Source organism: Oncorhynchus tshawytscha, linkage group LG03 (assembly GCF_018296145.1).
Source record: "Oncorhynchus tshawytscha isolate Ot180627B linkage group LG03, Otsh_v2.0, whole genome shotgun sequence".
NCBI classification, from domain to species: Eukaryota; Metazoa; Chordata; class Actinopteri; order Salmoniformes; family Salmonidae; genus Oncorhynchus; species Oncorhynchus tshawytscha.
In genome coordinates this window covers 57,761,100-57,778,805 of record NC_056431.1, presented here as the reverse complement: position 1 = coordinate 57,778,805, position 17,706 = coordinate 57,761,100, and the positions used below count along the sequence as shown (strand labels likewise).

The window sequence follows — 17,706 nt, the reverse complement described above, 5'->3', positions numbered from 1 at the left end:
TTTCTCTGAGTTGGCTGAGTTATAAGATGGCAGCAGGGTGATGCAGTTAAGGCATTGTGCTTCAGTTATGTACTTGACTGTAAATCTAGTCCTGAGAGAGTGTACTGTGAGTGGAACCATGTGGTTGGCAAAGTGCTTGATGAGAGAGCGAGCATGACCACAGTGGCCTGTTGGCCTGGGTATTCACTCCTTATTAATGCAGGGGACTGGGTCTTGTCCTGAGCTCTCTCTCTCTCCCTGTATTATTCAGTGCCTCCCTCTACTCCTACTTTCTTATACACTGTTTATACAAAAGTATGTGGATACCCCTTCAAACTAGTGGATTCGGCTACTTCAGTCACACCCGTTGCTGACGTGTATAAAATTGAGCACATAGCCATGCAATCTCCATAGACAAATATTGGCAGTTGAATGGCCTTAATGAAGACCTCAGTGACTTTCAACGTGGCACCGTCACAGGATGCCACCTTTCCAACAAGTCAGTTCGTCATATTTCTGCCCTGCTAGAGCTGCCCCAGTCAACTGTACGTGCTGTTATTGTGAAGTGGAAAGGGCTCAGCCGTGAAGTGGTAGGTCACACAAGCTCACAGAACGGTACCGCTGAAGCTCGTAGCTCGTAAAAATCGTCTGTCTTCAGTTGCAACACTCACTACCTAGTTCCAAACTGCCTCTGGAAGCAACAACAGCACAATAACTGTTAGTCGGGAGCTTCATGAAATGGGTTTCTATGCCCGAGCAGCCACACACAAGCCTAAGATCACCATGTGCAATGCCAAGCATCGGCTGGAGTGGTGTAAAGCTTGCTGCCATTGGACTCTGGAGCAGTAGAAACATGTTCTCTGGAGTGATGAATCACGCTTAACCATCTGACAGTACGACGGACGAATCTGGGTTTGGCGGTTGCCAGGAAAACTCTACCTGCCCGAATGCATAGTGCCAACGGTAAAGTTTGGTGGAGGAGGAATAATGGTCTAGGGCTGTTTTTTTTATGGTTCAGGCCCCTTAGTTCTAGTGAAGGGAAATCTTAACGCTACAGTATACAATGACATTCTAGACGATTCTGTACTTCCAACTTTGTGGCAGCAGTTTGGGGAAGGCCCTTTCCTGTTTCAGCATGACAGCATGAAAAAATCGAGGTCCATACAGAAATAGTTTGTCGAGATCAGTGTGGAAGAACATGACTGGCCTGCACAGAGCACTGACCTCAACCCCATTGAACACCTTTGGGATGAATGTCAATGCCGACTGCGAGCCAGGCCTAATCGCCCAACATCACTGCCCGACCTCACTAATGTTCTTGTGGCTGAATGGAAGCAAGTCCCCGCAGCAATGTTCCAACATCTGGTGGAAAGCCTTCTCAGAAGAGTGGAGGCTGTTATAGCAGCAAAGGGGGGACCAACTCCATATTAATGCCCCTGATTTTGGAATGAGATGTTGATACAGCACTAGTTTAACACATTAGTCCTCAGATGCCCTGTCCTCTGCTGCCTTTGCTTCTAATGTAAACTGTCTGCCATTGTGCTGTATTTTCAGATAAAGGCTTGTTTGTATTATGCAACATGCATGCTAGAAGGCTGTATATCTGGTGAATGACTTTCCCTCCTATAGTTCTCTTTATGCTGCTGCATATCTTGGTTGGCTGGGGAGAATACATGGTTTCCCATATTTGTCTGACAGTGATTAATAATGAATGACATCCACAGTGTTGAATTGTTCCCTGCATGTTCTGGGATTAGACAGCAACGGGCCTTCATTATATAATATACTACTGTACCAACATTAGGATATAGGATGTCACTGTACTAGAAACATAAAGATATTGGATGTACCAGAGATATGAAACAAGCTGGAGCCCTGTTTGGGGAATAAGAGTAAGCAAGTATCTAATGGTGGAAAATGTGTATGTGTGTGCATTCTTGTGTTAGTGAGCAACTGTTGGTGTTCACACTGGTAGGTGTGCGCGTGTGTGTTAGCAGCTACAGTAACTAGCTGAGCTGTATGAACCTTGACTGTTTGTTGGCACTCCCTGCACTTAGGAGTCCAGCTCTCTGTCTCACCTCGCTGCGATCAAGCTAAGCCAAGTGCTAATAACTGGCCCTCATGGGCCTGAAACACACACACCTAACTAGGGAGGATTCTCTCTAGCTGAGCTATTTGTAATGTGATGATCCACATCTTCTCCAGCCTAGTCACAGGAGACCGTCTATTCTCTGTACACCTCACATCTCAGGCCAGTAGAGAGATGGACGTCATGATTTATCACAAACGATGGCTGTGTGATATCTTGGCAGACAGACTAGCATGGCAGAGCCTGGTTAGTATGATGCTTCAAGGTCTGATGTCATGATTTCACACAAATAGATATCGAGTAACTAGATTTCCACCAGTGCCCGGCTGTGGTGTAAATCTCTCCAGTAATCTGAGATCTATGGTAATTGGCTGTTCCAGCAGATTCCTCTTATTTGACAGAATAGTTTGATCGACCGCAGAACACATGACATCATTTATGTTAACTACAAGAGGGAAAATAAGTGGTATTATTATCGGAATAACTGTTGACAAAACCTTTGTTAAACCGTCAAAATATCCTGTTATCTGTTTATCTTCATCAAAATAAATAAAAACATGAACTTTTAAATTGATACTTCTTTATTGATGCATACAGTATGTACAATAATAAGTTATATATACACTTATGTTTGTTTCCATGAAAAATAGTTTGTTTCTGTAGTCTAATCAGTGGAGCTTTGTGATACTGAGGTAAGAGAACCAGGTTCTGTACATACAGTACAGTCAATCATCTTCTGTCATTCAGCGGCCTCCCTAACCTACGAGCCTTCCGTTGATGCTGTGTTTGGATTGGAAAGAACAAGGATAAACTAAAAGAAGCCATTATGGATACCTGCTAAATGATGAGCATTGTACATGCACATTTATGATTCATATACACTACCGGAGTCCAGACCCTTTAAACGTGTCTAACTTGAAACACCAGAGCAGTGAAGACACACTGAGAGATGGGAAAGTGCCTCCCCAGTCACTCAACAGAAACAATATACATGGAGGTATAGAAAGCCACCGTTTAAACCATATAAACCAAACACACGTTCTCTTGTTCCTGAAATGTCTTTAGCTAGGAGCTTATCACAATTAGCTGATATGTGCTGAATGGCACAAAATGGCTGCCGTCCTGTGGCATCACCCAGAATAGCATCAGAGCCAGGCTGACCATAGTGTAGTGTAGCGCTGGGTCTTCTGGTGTCCTGTTCTCCTGCATTTCTCAGGCTGCAGAAGGCTTAGTCTGTCTATAAGCTAAGCTCTTTAATGGTCTCTGGCATCTGGTATTTACTGGTTCATTGGTTTTAGTGGTTAATTAGGTGCTGAAAGTCTCGACTGTAAACCACAACATTATTAGATCAGACTGCCACAAGTCAACCAATTAGAGCCAGTGGTAGCAGCTGACCGCTGGGGGAGGGGGGTTGAGAGGATCTGGGGCCACGGGGATCCTGGCAGAGAGAGGTCCATTATGCCCTTTTCAAAATCTCATATTATAATATGTACAAAATGTAATTTATATAAAATCTCTCTATATTTTTTGTATCAAAAGCTTTTGTCGAGGCATCCAGCGCAAAGTTAATTGCCAGAGGGAGACAAAGAGACGAAAGAGAAGGAGAGAGATCTGAAATCTAGGAAGGCCTACTGGCATTCTTCATGTGGAGGGGTACGGGTGTTTGATTGTGAATGTATGTGTGCGGGTATGTTCACATGGGTGTACTGCATCTGTGCATAAATGTGTGTTCATGTGTGTGTGGGAGTCAGACGCTTGCACAGCGTGGTGAGGACAGAGGAACAGTGTGTGTGTCTCCTCCTCCCAGTACATCAGAACACAGTGACTCCACAGCATCCAGTCTCTCTATCTGCACCAGTCTGGTGAGCAGGTCTGGGATGCTATAGCCGGCGGTACTGATCCTTTCAAACAGCTGCAGGCCGTCACTCATCCCTCCGATCTCATCCCTCTTCAGGCCAAAGCTCTCTGCCAGGTGTCTCCAGGTCTTCACCACGGCTGCCTCGCTACTGTAGGAGGAGCTCAGCATCCGACTGGCCTTCTCCAGACAGTCAAACGGTAGTTCTGTAGGACTCAGACCTGGGGAGAGGAAGGGAGAGGGAGGGTTAGGGATGTGTGTGTTGTAGCAAGAGTTCAGCATACAAGTGTCCTTCGCTAGACAGTTGAAGGGTAGTTCTATAGGGCTGAAGCCCGGGGTGGCTGTGTGAGTTCTCACCCTCGGCTACACTGCAGGCTCTAGCATACAGATCCAGGATCTTCTTCCTCCGGCTCTGAATCTGAAGGAAGAGACAGAGTGAAAGGTAGAGTAGGTTATAAAGTAATTACATTGCAATGCATTGTAAAAGTACATAGTTGGATGTGAATGACTGTGTTCTCTCTCACCCCTGTAGCCTTGTTGTAGTTGTTGTTATTGATGATGTTAGCATTGCCATTGCTAATGTTGTTGGCGTTGATAGGGCTGGTGGGGTTGGATCCAGTCTTATCCCTGTCGAGAAGCCCCAGAGAGAGCAGGCAGAGGTCCGGCTTGTTGCCCAGGTTCAGAAGACAGAGGCTGGGGTTAGGATCAGCCGCCCCCTGCCTCTCCAACGCTGCCTCCTCATCACTGTCCATACTACGACTCAACAGCTGCTCGTTCTCTGACGATGCATCATTCTCACTGGGGAGGAGAGAGAAAATCAAGTTGAGTTGTCAAAACTCAAAATCGGTCAGCATAATAACAGTAAGTCTTCATGACCTTTTATTTTGCAGTGTCTAGTTATGGTAATGTACTGTAGCTTCAACCTTAATGTTATACTGCAAATAGACTCATGTTTTATATTACATACAGTGCCTTGCGAAAGTATTCGCCCCCCTTGAACTTTGCGACCTTTTGCCACATTTCAGGCTTCAAACAAAGATATAAAACTGTATTTTTTTGTGAACAATCAACAACAAGTGGGACACAATCATGAAGTGGAACGACATTTATTGGATATTTCAAACTTTTTTAACAAATCAAAAACTGAAAAATTGGGCGTGCAAAATTATTCAGCCCCTTTACTTTCAGTGCAGTAAACTCTCTCCAGAAGTTCAGTGAGGATCTCTGAATGATCCAATGTTGACCTAAATGACTAATGATGATAAATACAATCCACCTGTGTGTAATCAAGTCTCCGTATAAATGCACCTGCACTGTGATAGTCTCAGAGGTCCGTTAAAAGCGCAGAGAGCATCATGAAGAACAAGGAACACACCAGGCAGGTCCGAGATACTGTTGTGAAGAAGTTTAAAGCCGGATTTGGATACAAAAAGATTTCCCAACTTTAAACATCCCAAGGAGCACTGTGCAAGCGATAATATTGAAATGGAAGGAGTATCAGACCACTGCAAATCTACCAAGACCTGGTCGTCCCTCTAAACTTTCAGCTCATACAAGGAGAAGACTGATCAGAGATGCAGCCAAGAGGCCCATGATCACTCTGGATGAACTGCAGAGATCTACAGCTGAGGTGGGAGCCTCTGTCCATAGGACAACAATCAGTCGTATATTGCACAAATCTGGCCTTTATGGAAGAGTGGCAAGAAGAAAGCCATTTCTTAAAGATATCAATAAAAAGTGTTGTTTAAAGTTTGCCACAAGCCACCTGGGAGACACACCAAACATGTGGAAGAAGGTGCTCTGGTCAGATGAAACCAAAATCGAACTTTTTGGCAACAATGCAAAACGTTATGTTTGGCCTAAAAGCAACACGGCGTAAAAGCAACACAGCACATCACCCTGAACACACCATCCCCACTGTCAAACATGGTGGTGGCAGCATCATGGTTTGGGCCTGCTTTTCTTCAGCAGGGACAGGGAAGATGGTTAAAATTGATGGGAAGATGGATGGAGCCAAATACAGGACCATTCTGGAAGAAAACCTGATGGAGTCTGCAAAAGACCTGAGACTGGGACAGAGATTTGTCTTCCAACAAGACAATGATCCAAAACATAAAGCAAAATCTACAATGGAATGGTTCAAAAATAAACATATTCAGGTGTTAGAATGGCCAAGTAAAAGTCCAGACCTGAATCCAATCGAGAATCTGTGGAAAGAACTGAAAACTGCTGTTCACAAATGCTCTCCATCCAACCTCACTGAGCTCGAGCTGTTTTGCAAGGAGGAATGGGAAAAGATTTCAGTCTCTCGATGTGCAAAACTGATAGAGACATACCCCAAGCGACTTACAGCTGTAATCGCAGCAAAAGGTGGCGCTACAAAGTATTAACTTAAGGGGGCTGAATAATTTTGCACGCCCAATTTTTCAGTTTTTGATTTGTTAAAAAAGTTTGAAATATCCAATAAATGTCGTTCCACTTCATGATTGTGTCCCACTTGTTGTTGATTCTTCACAAAAAAATACAGTTTTATATCTTTATGTTTGAAGCCTGAAATGTGGCAAAAGGTCACAAAGTTCAAGGGGGCCGAATACTTTCGCAAGGCACTGTATTTAGCTTCAGATCCACAGAATGTTATTAACAGTGTGTGTAAGACTGGGAAGTTCTCCCAAAAACACCTTGTTGACAAAGATTCTCAGAGATACGCACACAATAGCAATGTTTCACTGACACACACACACACATACACACACAGGCATTGTTTCCTAGTCACCCTACACCCACTTGGGCAGCGAAGACGGTGAGTTAGCACATCCTCTGGCATGCAGCTAGCCACACTGTTTACCACTGCTGAGTCTGGCTAGGTGATGTAATGCTAATGTTAATGTGTGTGTTATTGTGTGTGATGACATGTGAGTAGGTCATACAGACCATATACAGTGTGTGTACATGTGACTTGTGATACTGTGTGTATGACACAAACTCATCCTCTGTGTCTACCCATATTTACATAAATGTGTATGCATCTTCCCCTTGCTATACCTGTCTGTCTGTCTGTCTGTCTGTCTGTCTGTCTGTCTGTCTGTCTGTCTGTCTGTCTGTCTGTCTGTCTGTCTGTCTGTCTGTCTGTCTGTCTGTCTGTCTGTCTGTCTGTCTGTCTGTCTGTCTGTCTGTCTGTCTGTCTGTCTGTCTGTCTGTCTGTCTGTCTGTCTGTCTGTCTGTCTGTGTCAAAGAATAAGGCTTCATTGTCTGCTAGTGTGGGGTTCAGACAGACAGACAAACAGAAAGCGAGGAGAGAACAGAGAGGGGAAGGAGAGAGAGGGAAAGGGAGGAGAGAACAGAGAGAGAAGGGTTTAGGGTTTAGCTGGGCTATAGAGTATTTAGCCCCATCTCTCTTTACTTCTCTTTGCCTCTCTCTCTACTACCCACCCACCCCCCCTCTCTCTTTCTCTCTCTATATCTCTCCCTCACCCCCCCCTCTCCATCCCACCTCCAGGGCTAATCTGTGGTCAGCTAGTTTGCCCTCCAAAACCAGAATCATATTGCTTCAGAAAAATCCTCAGTTTTTCAATGACCCACACAAAAGGGGCAGACGCACACACACACACACACACACACACAGTCTCCCCACTAAAAGGGCTAGCAGCGATGGTCTTCTGCAGTGACTTGTCCTGTGGTAGTCTAATTATGGGCAGATCCCGAAAAACAGATAAAAGAGCCTCTCTGTCTCTGAGGCCCCCAGTCAACCCCTACACACACACACACACACACACACACACACACACACACACACACACACATGCACTAAAACACGCACTAAAACACGCTTGCAGACAAGCACACAAACACACTCAAACGCACAAACAAATACAGACAGACCCAAACATGATCTGAGCGATATTGGTAACCATTTCACATCTTTTGCGTTTGTCTGTTCAGCGTGTGTTTGATGTGTCATGTGCGCTGGTGATTATGATACCTTACCTTTTCACCGTCTTCGGAGGCGTAGGTTTGAGTTTGTCGAATTCATCCTTTTCAGAGAAAATTACAACGTTGTCTGAAAAAATATATATAATAATTTATAAAATATACAAATTAGGATGTTTAATAAGTGACACAAACAACAAATACACGACAAGCAAAAGTATGTGGACACCTGTTCGAACATCTCATTCCAAAATCATGGGCATTAATATGGAGTTGGTCCCGCCTTTGCTGCTATAACAGCCTCCACTCTTCTGGGAAGGATTTCCACTAGATCTTGGAACATTGCTGCGGGGACTTGCTTCCATTCAGCCACGAGCATTAGTGAGGTCAGGCACTGATGTAGGGCGATTGGACCTGGCTCACAGTCGGCGTTCCAATTCATCCCAAAGGTGTTTGATGGGGTTGAGGTCAAGGCTCTGTGCAGGCCAGTCATGTTCTTCCACACTGATGTCGACAAACCATTTCTGTATGGACCTTGCTTTGCCATAAGGTTGGAAGCACAGAATTGTCTAGAATGTTGTCACTGGAACTAAGGGGCCTAGCCTGAAGCATGAAAAACAGCCCCAGACCATTATTCCTCCTCCACCAAACTTTACAGTTGGCACTATGCCGGACTGCCGCATGGTGAAGTGTGTTTCATCACTCCAGAGAACACGTTTACACTGCTCCAGAATCCAAGGGCGGCGAGCTTTACACCACTCCAGCCGACGATTGGCATTAGCATGGTGATTTTAGGCTTGTGTGCGACTGGTTGGCCATGGAAACCCATTTCATGAATCCCTCGACGAACAGTTCTTGTGCTTCCAGAGGCAGTTTGGAACTCGGTAGTGAGTGTTGCAACCGAGGACAGACGATTTTTACGCGCTTCAGCACTCAGCGGTCCCGTTCTGTGAGCTTGTGTGGCCTACCACTTCAAGGCTGAGCCCTTTCCACTTCACAATAACAACACTTACAGTTGACCGGGGCAGCTGTAGCAGGGAAGACATTTTCCACAATGGGTGTGGCTGAAATAGCCGAATCCACTCATTTTGGAGGGGTGTCCACATACCTTTGTGTACATATAGTGTATATAAAGATAACTTTGTCCCATTACTCAACAATATGAAAGCAGATCTATTCAATTGAACAATCCATTGCCCCATTAATCTTACAGATTCAGAATGAACGTCTTCAGAATGGCATGGCTCCCAAAGTTTTTACATGTATTAATACCAATTACTCCACCAAAGACATGGAATTGTATCAATCGCCACCCAAGGCTTACTTGTGACATAGTTAAATGCACTAAAGAGGAACATTGGGTACATGTTGAAGATGCAAATGCTCATCTCCAGAATCATTTTACCTGTCTATTTTCAAAGGATTGAGCTAAGAACATTTACAACTTGCTAGTTAAGAACACTATAGAATCAATAACACTACCTAAAACACAACCCTATGGAACTATCCTTGTATAGAGTTTCAGAACGCACCGGTAGATTGGTCCACTTAGAAAATGAAAGGCATAAAAACCATAAACGATATGGTAATAGGATCATTGAACTGACCAATGCAGATATTTTCAAATACATGCAACTTACATTCAAAAGTTTCACATCACAACATTTGGATTTAAAATATTTTGGACATCAGAGCAACCTTGAGGAAATCTTATTTGAGTCATAAAAGGATGTTCCTATGATAGGGAAGATATACAAAACCTTGCAGAGCCCATATCCAACTGACAATCTCATAAAGAAAAGGAACTATTGGAACCAAGACTTAAAAAGACCTGATGTTGGGACAAGATGGAAGGAAAGTTGGAGCATAACTAATGAAATTACAATTAACTAAAATGTATGTTTAATCCAATATAAACTAATGTATAAACTAATGTATAGAATGTATTATACACGAGACAAAATGCACAAATTCTACATCACAATGATATCATGTCTTAAGTGTAAAACTTACAATGACTCAATAATAAAAGCTATGAAGTCCAAAAGTTATGGTTGGAGTGAAAAAGCTGTCAGAAGTATTACAGCGTAAATTTAGTTTTACTCCGTCTGTCTGCATATTTCAAGACATAGCATATTTTTTGAATTTTATCTTTATTTAACTAGGCAAGTCAGTTAAGAACAAATACTTAATTACAATGACAGCCTACTCCGGCCAAACCCGGATGTGATACAGCCTGGATTCGAACTAGGTACTATTGTGACGCCTCTAGCACTGAGATGCAGAGTCTTAGATCGCTGCGCCACTAGGGAGCCCACATATGAGCGTGCAGTGAAATTCCTGATGGATTGGATGATACTCGTCTCGTAAATTATCTTGAAAACGCATACTTAAAAACTGGATATGAACCAATCCTCCATCTTTAAGACAATGGAAAAAGCGTGCATGACTGAGAGTAACAAAATGTTGCCATTTGAGGACATGTAGTGCAGGCATTGGAGATAGGGGGGAGAATAAGTGGGTCTGGGCTAGAGGTCGACCGATTATTATTATTTTCAACACTGATACTGATTATTGCAGGACCAAAAAAAGCCGATGCCGATTAATCTGCCGATTTGTATTTATTTATTTGTAATAATGACAATTACAACAATAGTGAATGAACACTGTTATTTTAACTTAATAGTAAACATCAATAAAATCAATTTAGCCTCAAATAAATAATGAAAAATGTTCAATTTGGTTTAAATAATGCGAAAAACAAAGTGTTGGAGAAGAAAGTAAAAGTGCAATATGTGCCATGTAAAAAAGCTAACGTTTCAGTTCCTTGCTCAGAACATGAGAACATATGAAAGCTGGTGGTTCCTTTTAACATGAGTCGCCAATATTCCCAGGTAAGAAGTTTTAGATTGTAGTTATTATAGGAATTATAGGATTATTTCTCTCTATACCATTTGTATTTCATATATCTTTGACTATTGGATGTTCTTATAGGCACTCTAGTATTGCCAGTGTAACAGTATAGCTTCCGTCCCTGTCCTCGCCCCAACCTGGGCTCGAACCAGGAACACATCGACAACAGCCACCCTTGAAGCATCGTTAGCCATCGCTCCACAAAGGCCCTTGCAGAGCAACAACTACTTCAAGGTCTCAGAGCGAATGACGTCACCGTTTGAAACGCTATTAGCGCGCACCCCATGAACTAGCTAGCCATTTCACATCGGTTACACCAGCCTAATCTCAGGAGTTGATAGGCTTGAAATCATAAACAGCTCAATGCTTGCAGCACAGCGAAGAGTTGCTGGCAAACCCACGAAAGTGCTGTTTGAATGAATGCTTACGATCCTGCTGCTGCCTACCACCGCTCAGTCAGACTGCTCTATCAAATATCAAATCATAGACTGAATTATAACATAATAACACACAGAAATGCGAGCCTTAGGTCATTAATATGGTCAATTCCGGAAACTATCATTTCGAAAACAGTTTCAGTGAAATACGGAACCGTTCCGTGTTTTATCTAACGGGTGGCATCCATAAGTCTAAATATTGCGGTTACATTGCACAACCTTCAATGTTATGTCATAATTACGTAAAATTCTAGCAAATTAGTTCGTAACGAGCCAGGCGGCCCAAATTGTTGCATAAACCCTGACTCTGCGTGCAATGACCGTAAGAGAAGTGACACAATTTCCCTAGTTTAATATTGCCTGCTAACCTGGATTTCTTTTAACTAAATATGCAGGTTTAAAAATATATACTTCTGTGTATTGATTTTAAGAAAGGCATTGATGTTTATGGTTAGGTACATTCATGCAACAATTGTGCTTTTTTTGCAAATGCTCTTTTGTTAAATCATCCTCCGTTTGGCGAAGTGGGCTGTCTTTGTTATGAAGATATAGTCTTCACACAGTTCACAACGAGCCAGGCGGCCCAAACTGCTGCATATACCCGGACTCTGTTACACAGAACGCAAGAGAAGTGACAATTTCCATAGTTAAAAGAAAGTCATGTTAGCAGGCAAAACTAACTAAATATGCAGGTTTTAAAAAATATACTTGTGTATTGATTTTAAGAAAGGCGTTGATGTTTATGGTTAAGTACAAATTGGTGCAACGACAGTGCTTTTTTCGCGAATGCCTTGTTAAATGACCCGTTTGGCGAAGTAGGCTATGATTCAATGATAAATTAACAGGCACCGCATTGATTACATGCAACGCAGGACAAGCTAGATAAACTAGTAATATCCTCAATCATGTGTAGTTAACTAGTGATTATGTTAAGATTGATTGTTTTTCATAAGATAAGTTTAATGCTAGCTAGCACCTTACCGTGGCTCCTTGCTGCACTCGCATAACAGGTAGTCAGCCTGCCACGCAGTCTCCTCGTGGAGTGCAATGTAATCGGCCATGATCGGTCTTAAAAAATGCTGATTACCGATTGTTATGAAAACTTGATTGGTCGACCTCTAGTCTGGGAAGGTGTGATGTCGTTGATGTTTGTGTGTGTCTGTATGTTGTCTCTTTTGTGTTGTTTACCAATCGTTATTTCTCACACAGTTCCATGAACGCGGGTAAAAGTCTGAAACAAAATAACCAGGTGTCTGCATCGCAGACTCTGGGTTCGAGCCCAGGCTCTGTCGCAGCAGGCTGCGACCGGGAGGTCCGTGGGGCGACACACAATTGGCCTAGCGTCGTCCGGGTTAGGGAGGGTTTGGCCGGTAGGGATATCCTTGTCTCATCGCGCACTAGCGACTCCTGTGGCGGGCCGGGTGCAGTGCACGCTGACCAGGTCGCCAGGTGTACGGTGTTTCCTCCAACACATTGGTGCGGCTGGCTTCCGGGTTGGATGCGCGCTGTGTTAAGAAGCAGTGCGGCATGGTTGGGATGTTTTTCGGAGGACGCATGGCTTTCGACCTTCGTCTCTCCCGGGCCCGTATGGGAGTTGTAGCGATCAGACAAGATAATAACTACTAACAATTGGATACCACGAAAACGGGGGTAAAATTCCTAAAAAATAAAAATAAATAACCAGGGGAACAGAGGTCCCATTTTTTCCAAATAAATCAATTAACAGGACTGTAGTGTTCAAATGCAATCACATCAATGTTTAAAGCCTGTAAATGACTTGCACTGCCAGCCTAGATAGTGTATGCCTCAGAGACGTCAGACCTACACTCATAGTTCCCAGCTCTACCGGAGATGTGAATCATAGAGTTACGATACAGCTACTCAATACACACAGACATGCGTGCACACACACTTTTCCCAATACATAAACACACACATACAGTATGCTTTCACCAATACACTTAGAACATATAAACATACTGTACATTCAGTTTCGTGAATAAAACACTTTTGTTTGATTCTTAATTTGCAAGCCTAAACAGGTTGATTTCTAAACCTAAAGGACTGTATGTATAACTATTACCATACCAGAGGTAAAATGGTAGGCCTACAGTTTGTGAGACGCCAGTAGGTGTATTATTGTCAGGTAGAATGTTGATAACATTCTAGTTAGTGAGAGGGGAACACTGACAGCCTAGAGCTAGGGCCACAGTCTAATCTAAACATTCCAACATGCTACGCTCAATCAGTGTCAAACCCACAGACACCAGGCATGACAGACAGCCACCACGGATGAGAATGCCTTTATGTTAGTAATAGACTAGACTATAGATTAAGCCTGAGGCCCCAGCCGGTACTATACATTATGTTAGTTATAGACTAGACTGCAGATTAAGCCTGGGGCCCCAGCCGCTACTATATATTATGTTAGTTATAGACTAGACTATAGATTAAGCCTGGGGCCCCAGCCGCTACTATACATTATGTTAGTTATAGACTAGACTGCAGATTAAGCCTGATGCCCCAGCCGCTACTATATAATATGTTAGATATAGACTAGACTGCAGATTAAGCCTGGGGCCCCAGCCGCTACTATACATTATGTTAGTTATAGACTAGACTGCAGATTAAGTCTGAGGCCCCAGCCGCTACTATACATTATGTTAGTTATAGACTAGACTGCAGATTAAGCCTGAGGCCCCAGCCGCTACTATACATTATGTTAGTTATAGACTAGACTGCAGATTAAGCCTGAGGCCCCAGCCGCTACTATACATTATGTTAGTTATAGACTAGACTGCAGATTAAGTCTGAGGCCCCAGCCGCTACTATACATTATGTTAGTTATAGACTAGACTGCAGATTAAGCCTGAGGCCCCAGCCGCTACTAAACATTTTGTTAGTTGACTGTCGTGTGGTTTTCTGTTTCCTGAGGTATCATTTTGTAAAGCTGTGTTGTTGTGTCTCACCTGGAACATCTTTCTTGTCCTCCTGTTTGTTGGTCTGCGCCTCCACAGCCTTCACCACCTGACCTGAGCAGCACGCTGCACACAGAGAGAGAGAACATTTAGTAACTGTGCACACTGATGTCCCATTTAACACAGGGAGGGAACCTAACTGAAACTGTGTGTGTATGTGCATGTGTGTGATTGTTACCCTGTCCGCTGGGCTTGGCTTTGAGGATGTAGAACATGATAATGAGGACGATGGCGATGGCCATGATGAAGATGGTTGACATGGCAATGATGAGAGCGGTTGCTAGGTGACCCTGTCCTGTGGCGTCTTTGTGAGGGTGAGGGAACATGGTAGTACTGCTGGTTGAGACACTGGGGACTTTGGTAAGCATGCCTGGAACACACAGATACTACACAGTTACTACACAGATACTACACAGGTAATTCATCTAAGGGTAGCCATGACCCTCATGATGTCTTACCCCTCAGGGGTGTGTGCTTAGTCCCCTCCTGTACTCCCAGTTCACCCAAGTTTACCGAAAACACAACGATGGTAGGCCTGATCACTAGCTAGCTAACATTAGCGTTAGCCACCTAGTCACCTAGCTAACTTTAGCCACAACAAATTGGAATTTGTAACACATCATACATTTAGCAAATTCGTAACATATTGTACGTTTAGCAAATTGGTAACATCATATGAATTGTAATTCATAAACATATCATGATGGACTTCCACAAATTAACACAAACTATATGAGACGTAACATATCATACTAAATGGAGTGTCTCGGATTTACGTACAGAATAATACAAAATGCTCTGAGACCACATTGTTCCTACAGTGAGACATCAGAATAGACCAAGGCTTTCAACCCTACAGACAGACATCAGAATAGACCAAGGCTTTCAACCCTACAGACAGACGTCATCTCCTCTAAAGCTTTTGGACATCTTTATGCTGCTTCAGACTTTATTTATTCACTGATCAGATCAGACTGACAAGGTCTATCATTGTATGAGACTGCTGCAGTTACATTAGACAAACCTGGGTTCAAAGTTTAAACCCAGTCTGTTACAGTAGATGGTGGTAAACGGAGGCCAGACAGAGGTGGTATAGATATGTATAGATGCATATAGCCTGGAGAGATGGTATGACAGGCTGCTGTTGAAGAGACGACCCAGTGCATGTGGAAACATGTTAATCATCTTCATGCCCTCCAAACTTTTTAATTATCACACCGCGCCATGCTGGGAGCTAGCTGGGCTCAGCGGTAACACACACACACAAACACACACGCACACACACTGAGCTGGAAGCCGGAGTAATTGACAGATTACTTGGCGAGTGCTAGCCTGTCTTGACCCTGAGCTAGTAACTCTATGCTTCAACTACATATTTCAAGACTTAATTTAAAACAGTTAATTAAAATGTACCCTCACATGTTCCCTCCCTACCTCTCTTCCTCCCTAACTCACTCCCTGCCTGGAAGAAACAATTAGACACTTGTTAAAACGTTTGTGTTAGTTGGTATACACTCATCTGTCCTCCTCCCTCCTTCCCTCTCGCTCTCCCATCCTCCTCATAGCAGCTTCCAATCTGTTTGAGGTTTTCATATTTCAAAACACAGTCATTCAAATTACACATATATATTAATTTCCAGTCAAAACAATGTGCCAGTGAGTGTTGGTTTGAGCGACGGACACAAAAACAATTCCTGGGTTTGAGCATTATCATGAGGAAGCTGTTCCAGACGCTGGCGAGTTAACATCCTGCTGCTTCGCCCTGTCTGTCTGTCTGTCTGTCTGTCTGTCTGTCTGTCTGTCTGTCTGTCTGTCTGTCTGTCTGTCTGTCTGTCTGTCTGTCTGTCTGTCTGTCTGTCTGTCTGTCTGTCTGTCTGTCTGTCTGTCTGTCTGTCTGTCTGTCTGTCTGTCTGTCTGTCTCTGTCTGTCTCTGTCTCTGTCTCTGTCTCTGTCTGTCTGTGTGTTCATTAACTGGTCACAGCCCTCACTCGCCTGACCTTACAGTGATCGCTCTCTGTCCCTCTCGGACTGTGATTCGGTGAAACGGTGTGTTTGTGTTGTAGAAGTAGTATAGTAGAACGTACACTCTTTAGTGTTGCGCGGTGCGTTCTGACACGAGTGACAGACCATCCCATACAGGTTCCTGGGCCGGTTCTCCTGGATGTAATACCTGACAGAAAGGAAACACAGAGAGAACCTTTAGAGAACAATACTGATACAGTACCTAATATTGTCTACTTATATACAGAGATGTTAGATATATTATGAATATGTACGTATTTGACAGGAGAAGTGTCACAATAACAGCTGAGGTGAAAAGGCTGAACTGACTGCTGTGTTGATGCCCAGAGGGGAAGGAGTGATACTGTATACCATTAGGTTAGATAAGGTATTATATAGCCCTGAGCTGTGACAGAGGACGAGAGGGGAAGCTGCTTCAGAGCGTGGCGTCCTCTAGGCCTCTAGGGCAGAGAGGCTATCATTAATCAGAGGTGACTATTAAACCAAATTCAATCAAACACCAACACCCGATCTCCAGGTTAGAGCACCGACAAAAGCATTAAACGTGAGATTAATAAAACCTAGAGGAATTTGGTGAGTATTTTGATTCCATCACAGCAGCAGTCAGACAGTGTTCAGTATTCCTGCCCCCAATACAGTACAGCTGAAAGAGAGTAGCTATTAAAGCAGCCAGTAATGTTATGCTAAAACACTCCAGTCTGTATATTGACTTTAAACTCAATTGAAACCAGAGAATGCCTTTGAGGTGGTCCAGCCACTGAATGATATCATATGGTGGAAAGGGAGGAAAGGGGTAGAGAGAGAGAGAGAAGGAGGGAGAGAGGGAGAAGGAGAGAGAGAGAAGGAGAGAGAGAGAGGGAGAAGGAGAGAGAGAGAAGGAGAGAGAGAGAGGGAGAAGGAGAGAGGGAGAAGGAGAGAGATCAGACCTTTAAATCAGTCCTGTAACAGTTTATATCTTCTCCTGCCTCCATGTTGGTGGGTGACCAGATGGCAGCTGGGTAATTGAGGCTGGTAGCGTGGCCAATGGAGGGTTAGCCTAGGCTGTGTGTGTGATATGGGAGTTGTGCGGGAGAAATGTCCTATGGGGTGGTCCTGTCTCATCAATGACACTGATAGTGAGAGTGTGTAGGCTTGTGTGTATATGTGTATATGTATGTGTCTGTATGTGTGTACATACCCGGGTAAGCAGGGTCCACAGTCTGCGTCACTGTCTGGTGTCCCAGGTGTGAGTACTGTAGCGCGGTACAGACCTTCACAGTCCTTATGTCTCCTGCAGATCTCATACTTCCCCTTTGAGTACTTCCCCGCAGGACAAGACACACACACAAAGTTCTCATCCTTAGTCCCATAGCCACAGTTCTGCAACAAAACACACATAAACAATGTTAGACATGTGTTATGCATGTGTTGTGCTCACATACACATACACACACACACACACACACACACACACACACACATACACACACACACACACACACACACACACACACACACACACACACA

At 43.6% G+C, this 17,706-nt stretch overlaps 1 protein-coding gene across 1 annotated transcript in view; it reads right to left on the bottom strand.

Moving 5' to 3' along the window:
- Window positions 1–2,633: 2,633 nt before the first annotated feature.
- Window positions 2,634–17,706, bottom strand: part of LOC112239834 (tumor necrosis factor receptor superfamily member EDAR-like) — a 51,174-nt gene continuing 36,101 nt past the window's right edge. The window contains exons 4-11 of the mRNA XM_024408239.2: window positions 17,378–17,559; window positions 16,263–16,348; window positions 14,357–14,548; window positions 14,170–14,244; window positions 7,908–7,980; window positions 4,448–4,721; window positions 4,281–4,341; window positions 2,634–4,144 (exon numbers count right to left, since the gene is read on the bottom strand). Of these exons, the coding sequence (XP_024264007.1) occupies window positions 3,816–4,144; window positions 4,281–4,341; window positions 4,448–4,721; window positions 7,908–7,980; window positions 14,170–14,244; window positions 14,357–14,548; window positions 16,263–16,348; window positions 17,378–17,559 (1,272 nt within the window). The 3' untranslated portion in view covers window positions 2,634–3,815. The remainder of the gene's footprint in view (window positions 4,145–4,280; window positions 4,342–4,447; window positions 4,722–7,907; window positions 7,981–14,169; window positions 14,245–14,356; window positions 14,549–16,262; window positions 16,349–17,377; window positions 17,560–17,706) is intronic.